Source organism: Centropristis striata, chromosome 2 (assembly GCF_030273125.1).
Source record: "Centropristis striata isolate RG_2023a ecotype Rhode Island chromosome 2, C.striata_1.0, whole genome shotgun sequence".
NCBI classification, from domain to species: Eukaryota; Metazoa; Chordata; class Actinopteri; order Perciformes; family Serranidae; genus Centropristis; species Centropristis striata.
Genome location: NC_081518.1, coordinates 34,620,014 through 34,633,751, shown reverse-complemented (window position 1 = coordinate 34,633,751; position 13,738 = coordinate 34,620,014). Strand labels below are relative to the sequence as shown.

Below are 13,738 nucleotides of genomic sequence, written 5' to 3'. Positions count from 1 at the left end.
AAATCATGTCCAGTAACTTAATATAGTTAAACATAATAAGTCAAACTTTTAAAAGATGTGATAAAGTGTGACTGCACTTGTTCTGAGCATTACTCCATTTACTGCAAAATTCTGAAAAATGCTAAAGTGGGCAAGAGGAATCAAAGTGAGGCAGAGAGGGGCTGAGGAGAACCTGGAGAAAACCCAACCTGACATGCAAACTCCACATTCCTTTTTTAAGTGTGATGACATACAGTATAGGTCCCAACCAGTTGACTGTCAGCATTGGCCTTGCAAGGTTCAGGGCTGATTTAAAACACTAGAGGGCGTGTTCAGCAATTTTACATAAAATACGACAGTTGGTAAATGGACCTACACTTATACAGCACTTTTTTAGTCGCTTTGTGACCACTCAAAGCGCTTTACACTACAGACTGGGCTCATTCACCCATTCATACTGGTGGCAGAGACTACCCTAAACAGTGCCACCTGCCACCATTGGGAATTCATTCTCACACCGATGAACGCAGCATCGGGAGCTATTTGGGGTTCAGTATCTTGCTCAAGGATACTTCGACATGTAGGTTGCCATGGTCAGGGATAGAACCACCAACCCTCCAAACAGTGGACAACTCGCTCTACCAACTGAGCCACAGCCGCCGTTTTAGACAATTATTAGGACATGTCAACACTAACGCCAGTATAGTTACAAAATTTAGTTTACAGTTTAAAAAACATGTTAAAGTGTGCCCTACCGCTTTAAATGACAAACAACATAAATTAAGGGTTTAGTGCAAAATGGCACATATTTACAGAAAAGTAGCAGTTTTGCATTGGTTGGATTTATTTTGATGTTTTTCAAACAGTTTAAAATGGCCCTTACTCTATGCAATGTAATGACAGGAATTGGTGTGACCTTGTACCAACATTCAACACTGATTTCTTTCAGGACAATCTTTCCCTTACCTCAACTAGTCTTAGTTACCTAAACTTGGCAAGTTGTGGGCCAGTGTATCTTCATCCCACCAGTAGGCAGATTCAGATTACTTTAAAAATAATAAATTACTCTGTAGCTTTACTTATTCACTGGATATAGTCAGATGTCAATGTCATAGATTAACTTGCACAGGTGTACAATAATTATCAAGTCTGTCATTAGCTGAAACCAACTTTCATTGCATTTCACCCTGCAGCAGAGCATAATTAAGCTCTGCACCAGTGCCTTATTTTGCGTCCCAAGGCAGGGCCGGAGTGGGGCCACTTTTCAGCCCGGGAATTTCAGGCCCAAGACCGGCCCACTTTTTCCATGGTAGTGGAAATTGGACAAATGAAGCAACAGTTCAGCTCTTACTATCCTGTAGTTTTTTTTATTAATACCATGGTTCAACAGATAATGTAAAGGTTAAATAATAATCCACTTAAGCTGAGAAGTTAACAAAAAATATTTCACTATTCCACAAGGATACAGTAGGTTGATAAATTAACAAAATATCATATCCTGATATATCCTATCCACAATGTCATATACTGCTCTTTCTTACATTAAATAACTTTAATTCATATTGTTTACTCTGTTATCTTCTCTACCTGTCCCTGTAGTCATGGCCTCCTCATTGCAAATTTCGGGCTCATCATTTTCAGCAGGAGACTGGCTTCTCTGCTGCTCAGAAGCTACAAAGAAAAAATAATTTCACTGCATAGCCTACACAGATCAAGTTTGAGTTTTGTTATCAATATTTTCATAATATTTGCAAAGTCTATGAATCGCCATATATCAGGTGATATAAAAAGGCTTATATTTTAATTCAATTCAATATTTTGCTTGCGAATAGGTTGACAACGCTTCAACAATATTAACCACGTTACAACCTTAGCCAAACAGTTACGTTGCATTAAGCCTATGTCTCTCTTTACCAGTTGCCACTTGTGTTTGTCCTCTCGAAAATAAATCTGTAAGCTTAGCACATTTGGCAGCATCCTCCTCCAATGCCTTTCTTTTCTTCAACCTGGCTTTTTCAGCCCCTCCTGGCCTCTTCCTCCCATCCATCCTCCCCGACGTGTATCATTGAGATAGGGCTGGCCCAGCTATCGGTAGCCTACCTGAGAAAACTTTTTTGGAAAGACGGCTATGGACCCAACCAACTTTATTTGGGAGGGGAGAACTCCCTCACATGGTACAACCCATGCTGAGGCTGCGGTGTCAGAATGCAAAACGTGTTTAGCGTACTTTAAGAGGAGATGGACTAACGTGAAAAATGTCAAATAAATAAATAAATAAATTATCGGCCGGCCCAAAAGTGAAGCGGCCCACCGGGAACTCTCCCGGTTCTCCCGATTACCCACCCCGGGCCTGTCCCAAGGTAATGTTAACGTTACCGTGAAAAAAGGTCTATTAGTCAATAACATTAACGTTACTTCTTTACTCAGCACAGCTTCCACAAGGGTGCCGTCCATTTAATCTTTATCCAACGCGCCAACACTTTGAAGTCGGTATTTAATGTGTTTTACACAGGTAAGGAGCATCCACTTGAATTTAGCTAACATATTCACTATCAACAGCTAGCTTAGCGATTCCCCGAAGTCGTGGGGGTTTTCACAGTTCCAACTCCACACAAAACCCAGATACGACAACCTTTATAGCCTCCTATCAACACACAACATGATAAAAAGGCAATTTTGCAGTTACCTGAATGTCCATGTCCCTTTTTTGGCAGAAGCTAACCACCTCTCAGACGCTGCGGCAGCTAGCATGATTCGGTCCAGTGGCTTAATTAAACCTCCACCAAGATTTTGGTTCAAATTTGTCAATTTCCTATGCATTCATTTCTGTCTCTGTTCAGCATCTTTCAGTCTGTTCTTACATCACATGCATGGCTCCTTTTCCTCAATACAAATGTGGCTATCAGTCAGATTTTTCATTTTATTTTAATTAACAAAGTATAAAGCTGCCAGGAACCGAAAATACAAACAGAAGACACAGTCTATGGAAATGTACCTTGTTTTCTTCTTTTTTTTTAAACCATTTATACACACAAAAACAGCAGAAAAAAATATAAATAATAAAACTATAAAACAGTCTATTTGCATGTAAATTAAAAATAGTAATAGTTATATCTGTAGAAAGAAAATTCACATTTTAAAAATGGTCTATAAACATAAATGGCACACTGTGAAAGCTCCTATGATTGCACTTTCAACTGGCTTCCTCAGCTTGTCTACATATCATATATAAATAAAGTTATTACTGTACATAAAACATGTGTATTTTCAATAAATAGATGGACTCCAGAGGGTTAAACTTACAGCGAAGGAAAACAGAGACTGTCCTCTCTCCCCCGACACACATCCAACCTCAGGTAGGACCAGGTTGCAAACAAGCCCACCCACTAAAATGTCTAATAAGGTCCGTAGCCTGACTTGATGGTAATTCCCAAACTTGAAATTCATCACCTCTTACCTAGCGTTGCATTACCCATTACTTAAAAAAACATGCAGCAGTCAGGCCAATGTTAATCTCACTGCTCAAAGCTCTTCCTTGGTCTATACTTGTTTGTTTTTTTTATTATTATTTGTTTGTTGATGTTTTTTGGTGTAATTCAGCATGCAATCCTATTTACACTGAAACTGATAAAGAGCATAATAAGAAAGTTCACACTTCATATACTTATCTGCCTATAGGTCTATTTATTTGTGCAATGCTGTATTTTCATAGCCTCTATCATATACATGTATTTGTTGTCTTTATGATTATACAATGGTGTGCGTTCTATTCATTGATTGCTTGAAATCGGCTATTTCTAGATAACAGTAAAACCACAATATTTTTGTGTTTTTATAGCTAAAGGTTGCACTTAAGTTGGGTTGCAATGAAATATATAGATGCAGGTGATACAATAACATTTCACATTATCATTTATTAGAAATTTAAAAGATGCCTTAATATTCTCACAATTTATTCGATTACAAAATAACATTTGGGAAAATAGAGGAGATGTGTGCAGTATGAGGTTGCAGCCCTGCAGACTTTGATGTAATTATAGATGGCTGCTCAGAGTGAGATGTGAAAGTTCTGGGTGCTTGTGCTACCAATTTGTTCACTGCTTGTCCATGTGATGACTCAAACAATACCACATGATCAGACCATTTCATACTATAGATGGAAGCACATCAGCTACAGTATATGTGCACTCACTGTGCCCATCAGCTCCTATTTTTTCCTAGCTATGACTACATTTTTGAGCCTGTGGTAGAGGGTTTTTTTTAGTTCAATTTTAGAGCAAGAATAGAATCCCTGCAGGCGTGAACCAGGAATAGAGCAATGGGGTAAAATGGGTTATCAGTTCTTATCTAATCAGAGATACACTTGTTTTGTTTTCTAAACTGAGATTTAAATTGTACACATGAAGCTATAAAATAGAACCATTGCCTTAACTAGAGTTATTACTAAATTACTCTTGCATAAGTTTAGGGAAAAGGCAAGCATGATAATAATGAGGATGATTTAGCAACACTACAATCCAAGCTAGAGTACAGTATTTTTTCAGCGTTTGATTTGAAAGCAAACAAAAGTCAAAGCTGCTGTGAGTCAAAGTTGTGAGTTAACTGTGGAGTAGAGGCTTTCCCTGTTTACAACAGTCAAATGAAAACAGCAATATTAAATCAGTCACCGCTTTGAGTTGGATGGTATCACCTAAAACAACAACAGAGCCTGTTTATTCCCTGTATCTGCATTTTTCATATCCACACTTTCTCAAGAAATGGTGCACTAAGCATAAAGAGGGTCTACCTCCTTTGCTCCCCCCGGAGCAAGCAGCAAACTTCACTAGCAGCAGACCTCTATAAATATTCCAAGCAAGGCTGACCTGGTTACAGAATGCCCTTGGGAGTGTGAATTAGCATCTGAATACAGACGCTGCTGTAGCCAGTTGAAGACAGGCCTGGCAGGAGTGGCAGTACTGCTGAGAGTCCCTTCACAGCTCCCACACAGACCAACCAGCATGCTTCAGAGTATGAGCATGATGAGCACACATCAGCCACATGAGATGAAGGCATAAAGCTAATGGGGGGGATACAGTATGCATGTCGGTGCTTCCATCTGTGGCTGTTTCTCCAACAGCAGTATAATGAGTTTTAAACCATTGCCACATAAATGCACATTGCATATGTGTCCATGTGGTTGAAATAGTTAAAAATGTCAACGCAACATTCAAGACTGCTTAAAACTGGGCAAACTGTTAGTTTGTTCAATGTCAGGTAGCATTGTCTAAATGATATGTGTACATAAAATACATGTTACAATGTACTATTTAGAGCATGAATATTATTGACATCATAAAAAGCACCTTAACCAGGTATAAGTAAGGCTTTTTAGTTGCTAAATATATGTGGACTTAAAGATATGACTACTAATGGACATTACAAACATTAGCCTTTAGTTTCCTCACACTTCTTTACCTCATCTCACCCTGTCTCAATTTGTCTCAAAATGTTTCCATCCATTGGGTGAAGTGAAAACTAACAATGGCTTTGGCATTTGGACTCATTTGTCACTGTTCATAGGACCAGGAAACACAGTAGAACAATATAGAATGCAATGGAAAAGGCAACTAACTGACAGATATGAAGAAAAGAGCCAAAATATATCACACAGTGAGGACATTGGTCACGCATTTTTTACTAAGAGTCATATGCCCGCGATCTACAAAATGCCTCTCCTCACACATGCAGGAGTCAACAATGACGAATTAGAAATCAGTCAATGAGACTTGTAACTCATCTTGCCTGGTAGTCCAGCAACAGCAATGTACAGCAATGAAAATGGACAGTCACAGTCGATAAATAGACATTGCAGTATAGAAATACCAAAGATTTATGTCACCATTACATAAGTTATCCAAAAGAGAGCACGGACAAGTTTGCTTTTCAACTGTAAAATAACAATAGTTATGCTTGATAATGTTATATAGTAAGCAATATAGTAAGGTCGGGCAATGTGACCATATACTGTATATCATCAAGTCTATTTTAAATATTTTTCTATATTGTTTCATGTAGTTATTTCATATAGCCTATGTGTTTATTGAATCAGCAGAAACCATGCCATTTTGTAATGCATATCGTTATAGAGTTATAAAATGACACGTGTGGATAGAGATATTTTTCAAACTCTGGAACATTATGCTCAAAAATCCAATGACAATTGGAACATAATTACAATTAAAATGATTGATGCATCATAAAGGGCCACCCACACCAAGAATTATAAAAATATAGATAATATAAACATAGTTTTAAAATCGTATCCTATGCAGTGAATGGCATAGTCCACACCACAACTACATCAATGCGATGTTGAATGATATCATTGGGAACACTTTCAGAACGATTTGTTGAATGATATTTCTATCATTCAACAAATCGTTCTAAAAGTGTTCCCAAGTGTTCCCACTGACAGCCACTTAAAATCCATCTGAATTTACAACATGTCACATTCAAACTAATAATAATAATAATAATAATAAGGTGCTATTAATTGTAATCAACAGCATCTCTCTCCCTCTTTTTACTCGCCTCTGTGGTTCAAAGACGTGCGACCACCATGTTGGGCTGCACCACAGCCATATTCATATTGTTTTAAAAAAGATTAATGACAGTCAAAAGCTAAATCAAGTGTTTTACAAATGTGTTACTGACTACTCATTTTATGTAGTAAATCAATGTTTTTTCCAAAAAACACAATCATGCAGAAGACGAGGAACATGTGGGGTTCCGACGTAGCTGAAGCACCCACATGTAAACACTATGGGCAATATTGTACAATATATGGAAATGACCTTGATAATTTTTGCTGAATTTGATAAGTCAATATTGTAAGTATTGTGACAGGCCTGGCTACATGCAAACATATGGCAGAGAAGGATTCTAATTCAAGAGTTTCAGTACATATAATTCTCTGCAGGATGTTTGGTGAATGTGGCCACTGAAAAGGTTTGTGCACACATCTGTCACACAGTCTTCAGGTGTAGCCTGAATTCCCTGAACTACAGTACCTACTTCACAATGAGTTCCACAGTTGCTGCTACATATGTAGGTCAAGAGCTTTTTCATTTTAAGTAAGAGTGGAAATTCCCTGGTCACTTTTTCATTCCACTTGAAGGACTATTTTTCCTTCAATGAATCAATCTTAACCATTTATATACTCGTGTTTATTTTGAATCCCATCCTTTTTATGTAAGCCTTGAGCCATCAGCTATACAGAATTTTGACTTCAGGCTACTACTGAAGTAAGGGGATTATACAAGAAGACAAATTAGAACCTTTTTGGCATAATATTCTGCTACAAGAATAAAATATATCTTCATTAAAAAAAAAACATTATATTGGAAACATACATACATAACATTGACAGTAGTAAGTCAATATGAATAGACTTCATGTTCACACTTTAACCGTCTGCCATGCGATGATACCCAATTAAAGACTGTGGTCATGTTTTTATTCATTGTGAAGAAGTGATAGTAGTTTTGGAGGTCAGCCCTCATGTAGCTTTTAAGGTCTATTAAATTTTGATGATAAAAAAGATAAACCTCCAGAAAACATATTGGACAGTCTTATCCCTTGAGCCATAGTCCGCTACATGAGAATCTAGTACTGTGTCAACAGAATATAAATACAAAGTCAGTGGCACCAGCAACACTGGCTTCCACCTTCAGAGAGAATCCCCTTCTCAGTTTTTCAACTCAAAATAAATTACCACTTCAAAGAGACATCCTTCAAGTTGATCAAAGTCTAAGGTCCCATAATTCCGATGATATTAAACCACCAAGTTTCAAGTCTTGGGCTTGTCTCCGCCACATAAATGAAAGTCATTTACTGTGATTCAGACTTCCACTAAAACACTTTTTTTTAAATTACCAAGGATAATGATGCTTTCTATATTTTAGCCCATTCACTACAAAATGTGTACACTTTATTAGACTTCCCACCATTTTTAAAATCATACCTTAACTTTATGGATTTATATTGCCTCCTTGTAGACAGCCTTTTCTTATTATTAATTTCAGTATGATATCAATTCAACTTGAAGAAACATGAAATCTTAAAGGATGTTCCAACATCTAATATTTAAGAGTTGATTGCTGCACTGTATCTTCTCACATTTTCTGAAACTGTAAATTTACGTTGTGCTTTCCTTGCTGTGGATATTTGCTGATGTTTGCAGGTGAAATGATTACAAATTTTGTATTTTACTATTAAGGATTTACAATTTGTAGTTAATGCACTGTAACACAAAATCACTGGTATAGTTCTTAAAGTGTATTGCCCATGTAAAGCCTTGCTAAACAGTACAGAATCAAATTGACACTGTGATAAACAGTAATGAGTGAAGAGTCTTACCCCCAGCCAGGATCTGCTGTTCCAGCTCAGCCATCTGTTTCCTGTAGGCCCTCAGTGCTGCTTCCTTGAATGTGGGTCTAACACGCTTCTTGGGTGGGGCCTCTGCAGGTTTCTCCTCAGGGACATTTTTGTTTTCATCCTCTTCCTGTTGCTCCACTTTTTCAGTCATCTCAGCAGCCTCCTCTATTATCTCCTCTACCTCCTCTAACTCCTCATCACCCTCTTCCATCTCCTCTGTCACGTCATTGTCATCCAATTCTTCTACATCTACATACTCCACCATTGCATCATATTCAGCAGTGTCTTCAGTGAGCTGGGTTTCATAGTCTTCACTGTACTCTTCATCCAAATTGCAATCATACTCCAGAACACATGCTTCTTTAACTGTCTCATAGTCCTCTGTGGCTTCAAAGTCTTGGGAGGCCTCAAAATCCTGAAAGGGATCATTGTCTTGAGAGGCCTCAATGTCATCAGACACATCATAGTCCTGAGAAGTCTCACACTCCTGTGCAGGCTCATCTGTCTCCTCTGTTTCCTCTGTTTCATTAGCATTATTTCTGTTCTCCAAGTTAGCTAGTACCTGCTCCATCACTTCAACATAGTGGGTCTCATTGTCCACTAGTTGTTCCCCAGCTTCTGCCTCTGCACCTGATTTATCTTTCTCTGCCTTGTTCAAGACAGGCTCTATGGGTGTGTCTGAGTCCGTTGTAGTACTAGAGCTATTTGTTCCAGAGGTGGACATGGTGCGGAAACGCCCCATAAATGATGAGTTGGTGGTCTCCTCAGGAGGAGCAGGGGTAGGGGCCTGAGAGCCAGACTTCCAAACAACCTCCAGAGCTGACTTGGCCCTCTGCAGTGTAGAGCCAAAGCCAAAACCAAAGGACTTCTCACTGAGATCTATGCTGAGCCTACTACTCCAAGACTTGGGAACCTCCTCAACCTTCTCTGTTCGTATCTCACTCTGACTGCGGTACATAGTTGTAGATTTAGTCTGGCTCTGGTGAAAGCTATGATTGACGTCCAATTCAGGGAATTTATCTTTCGGAACTACTTTGGGGGTTTCCTTAGGGGCATCTTTAGAGACTACATTGGGCGTAACTTTAGGGGCTTCTGTTGGGGTGGTTTTCGGTGTCTCTTTGGGGGGCACCTTAGCACTCTCTTTAGGTGCTACCTTCGGGGGTTCATTAGGTGTAATCTTAGAAATTTCTTTCGGAGGAATCTTAGAAATTTCTTTCGGAGGAATCTTAGAAATTTCTTTCGGAGGAATCTTAGAAACTTCTTTAGTTGGTATTTTACCACTTTCTTTCGATGCGACTTTAGGAATCTCTTTAGAGGGTAGTTTTGCAGCTTCTTTGGTAACCTCTTTAGTAACAACTTTCTGACCTTCTTTAGGTGCAACTTGTGGGGGCTCTTTAGCAATAACTTTAGGAGACTCTTTAGGGGATTCTTTTGGGGACTCTTTCGGGGTTGAAACGGGACTCTCAAATGGAGTTATTTTAGGGCTCTCTTTAGGTGACTCTTTTGGACTTTCTTTAGGAGTCACTATCGGGCTATCTTTTTGAGTCACTTTAGGAGTGACTTTAGCAGCCTCACTAGCAGTTATCTTAGAGGTCGCTTTTGATACTTCCTTAACTGTGGGCTTTGTGGCATCTTTAGGTAGGACTTTAGGACTGTCTTTAGGGAGGGCTTGAGAGGATTCTTTAGCTGCTGATTTCTGAATCTCTTTAGGTGACTCTTTAGGAGCTGCTTTAGAGGTCACTTTAGCTGACACCTTAGCAGATACCTTCGGGCTTTCCTTTGGCAATATTTTGGTGGTTTCTTCTTTAGGAGCCAATTTAGTTTGTTTATGTGTAACTTTAGCAGCAGCTTTATTGGTATCTTTAGATACTTTTGTATTTTCTTTTGTGATCATCTTATTTCCCTCCTTAGGCTGCCTGGCAGATGGCTTGATGACAGTCTCCCGTTCTGTGACGGGAGGTATAATGTGTGTAGTTATTGGTGGTAGTGAAGATTCTCTGTCAAGCATCATAAATTCCTCTTCTCCTTCAAACTGTAAATCAACCTCCTGACATTTAGTGATGTTTTCAGGAAAACCGGGAATGGTTGATGGGTCAAAGGGACTGCTAACCTCTATAGAGGCTTCCAAGCCAGAGTCAGCACCCTGCTCCAAATGATGCCAGTCTTTCCACGGTGATAGGTCACCTTGCAGAGAGAGCTGGGAGCCACTGTAGTGGCTTCTGTCTCCTGACATGCAGACAAGTCCATTGCTAACCCCACTGTCAATAGTTTCTGTCGTCTCAACCTCATTGTGTTCATATGTTTGATTATCCTGGCCGAGTGGGTTACTATCGCTAGCATACCAGGAGGAGGCCATATCTTCTTGTTTTCTTTGCCAAAGTTCCTGATCTGAGGAGGACAGCAGGGAGCAGCCATTAGCCCGTGTAAAGTACTGACTCTCTGAAAAGTCTTCTGAGTATGACTGGCAAAGTTTTGAGCAGTCAGACTCAGAACGACTGAGTTTAGGGGTGGAATAGTCACTCTGGGAAAGCCATCCAGGGGTCAAATCAGAGTAGTAAGCCTTTGCATGCTTGTCTGGGTCATAGTAAGAGTCATCAGCATAGTGAACAGCGCCTGAGTAGCCTGCTTCCTCTCCTGACCGGCTATGGTCATGGGATCGCCTCTTCTCTGATTTACACTTGTGAACAGGCTTTGAAATCACCATTGCATATTTATTTCTGCTAAGTTCGTCTAATTCTTTATCACTGTCCATTGAGTCCCAGTCATCGCTCTCCACTACTTTATCCTTTCCTGAGACCTTTATATCCATGCTTTCATAGGTTTGTGAGGAAGACATTGTTTTGTCTTTTTTCTCCTTTCCATCATGAGTTAAGCTATCAGTAGAGACTGTAATCCCTGTTCCTTTAAGTTTATAGCACTTTTTCAAGACAACATCCCTGTCTTGGGTTGTTGCAAAAATAACAATAATAGGGCGGGGTTTTGCATTAGAACATTCTCTTTGTTGCCCTAACCTATGAGCAAGCTCAATTTTAATTGTTTTAAGGGCATCAATGAATCCCATTTTGTCTTTTAGTATTTTGTATATTACATTTTCTGTTTTCTCTGGCTTTTCTTCAGGAACATTGAGGAACCGCAAGGTTGAATTATTGGCCTGGTGGCTAATTTGTTTTATGTAGTCATGAATATCACGCGTTTCCCTTCTAGACTGGACAAATCCTGAGCGAAGCTGCTCAATCTCACTCTGAACTACTTCCACACTGCTGGAGATCTCATCAATGGAGCTTTTTAGGGCGTTCACATGGCCACGTAGCTCAGACAGTTCTGTCTCTATCTGACTGATCCCCTGAAGCTCCTTAAAGATCATCTCCATGACATCCTGGGTCTGACTGATGCAACCTGTGGAGGAGGAGCCAGGCTCTAGGGTTGAGCTCTTTTGCTGTCGTCCGGCGCGGTCCAAGGACTTGCTCCGGATGCCCAAGGTTTTCCTCCAATTGCTCACCTCGGAGTCCGAGGATACGCATTCCTGACTCTTTTTCCATTTTCTTAACTTGCGTAGAGCACCCAGCCTAAGTGTGTGTAGACTGGAGCGTTCCACTCGTTCCCCCTCAGAGCTGCCATCAGAGGGAGCCAAACTGATGAGGCTCTTTCTGTTTCGTCTTACTGGCATAGTGTGTGATTTATGCTCATCCAGTCTCCTGACAAGTTTTGTCTCACTCAAAGAGTCAGAGTAACTACTATCAATTGAAAGAACCTCAGGAAAGATACTTTCATTATTATTCAAAAAAAGAGAGTTTTTCGGGAGTCCATTTGCTATAGCTACACGATAACTGAAAGTGGGTGACAGGGATGAGCAGTCGTTCTTTCCGTCGTCTTCTTCAAGCGAAATGTTACGTGCCGAAGAGCATTTGGAAATCTTTTTAACTGTAGTCTTCAGTGTTGTAGAGAGAGTTAGATTGTGTGCTTGCAAATCAGTGGTCAATTTGGGCTCTTTATTTTCGCTTCTCTCTTTCTTCTTTATTGGGTTGGCCAATTTCTTTGTAAACATTCCTTTGCAAATCTTTTTAATGTAGGATGATATAGTATTTATTAGGACAGAAACCATGGATGGCAATCCTGTGAACTGTTTTTATCATCTAGTGAAAGAAAAAGTTGGCTGAGAATACAGCTGTGGTGAGCCAAGCACAATCAACCTGTGCTTAACTGTTGAATCCCAGTTCACAGTCACTGAGACTGCAATCCACGTAGAGACTCGATATAATTTTTAAATCCAGTGACATTCCTCCCGAAAAGGAGCATCTCTCTGAAAGACAAAAAACAACAAATATTGTCTTTACAATTTGGTTGCTGATTCCCAGATCACATTTTAACACATGAGTAGCTGATATTGAGTTAATACTTTGTTAGTACAAAGATCAGTATAGCACACATAATATGAAAAGTATCTCATTGAGCAATCTCCAAACATTTTATGCAAATATCTAATGATTCATATGCAGAAAATAACTAATAATTTTTATATATTCAAAATTTTAAGTACGTGGCTTGACAGCAAATCCCACAGAGCATCCTAGGCACCCATCCCAATTAGAGGTCTTTGGGATCTTTATTGATCCCAAACTAGGAATTATTATTTACAGCAGCAGCAAAAATTAAAACACCAAGCACAACAAACAAACAACAAACACATACAAAATTAACTATTTTCCAGAGGTGTTGACAGAGAAAGTGAAGGAAAGACACAGGGAGTATAGTGTTCGTGCATTGTGTAGTGTGTATATGCTTGTGTGTCTGGGGTTGGGGCAATCAATTGCATGTGTATATGACTGTGTGTGCATCCATGTATGTGTGTACTGTGTGTCAGTCAAGGTCAATAGACACTGGCTACATTGATGTATCCAGCTTCTACAGCAGGAGAGCCAATTATTCTAATTGCTTTAGAGCTACAATACTCTTGTCAGAGTGTGTTTATCATAAATGAATATCTAGCCTTATGGAAAAATACTGAAGAACCATATTTGGTCTTATTATGCTTTGCTATGTTACATGTTTTCCTTGTTTTCTTTTTTAACACATAACTATTCTAAAATCATATTTGCTGGCTATTACCCATATATTGATTATAATGATGGGGGTGTTTTCACTAATTAAAATGATGAAGTTAATGACCTATGTTGTCATACATTTAATGTTCCAATTAGTGTCATTGCAATGGTTCAGCACCTGAACCATTCAGGTGTCATAATGCGTAAGTGCAGCATAGAGTTACAAAAAGGACAAAATGGCCATCTTGGTCTCATGGGAAAGGGATCAGAGACTTCTTGAATCATGCTGCATAGTGTCAAGC

The 13,738-nt window shown here is 39.3% G+C and overlaps 1 protein-coding gene and 1 long non-coding RNA gene across 4 annotated transcripts in view; one reads left to right on the top strand and one right to left on the bottom strand.

The window, feature by feature from the left end:
• Nucleotides 1-13,738, bottom strand: part of LOC131984741 (protein unc-13 homolog C) — a 114,579-nt gene that overhangs the window by 95,174 nt on the left and 5,667 nt on the right. For all 3 annotated transcript variants that reach the window (XM_059349682.1, XM_059349696.1, XM_059349690.1), the window contains exon 2: nt 8,377-12,694. In XM_059349682.1, coding sequence (XP_059205665.1) covers nt 8,377-12,496 — 4,120 coding nt within the window. In that variant the 5' untranslated portion in view covers nt 12,497-12,694. The remainder of the gene's footprint in view (nt 1-8,376; nt 12,695-13,738) is intronic.
• The window catches only part of LOC131984762 (uncharacterized), a 101,819-nt gene continuing 90,146 nt past the window's right edge, over nt 2,066-13,738 (top strand). The window contains exons 1-2 of the long non-coding RNA XR_009395593.1: nt 2,066-2,491; nt 3,258-3,335. This is a non-coding gene — a long non-coding RNA (uncharacterized LOC131984762). The remainder of the gene's footprint in view (nt 2,492-3,257; nt 3,336-13,738) is intronic.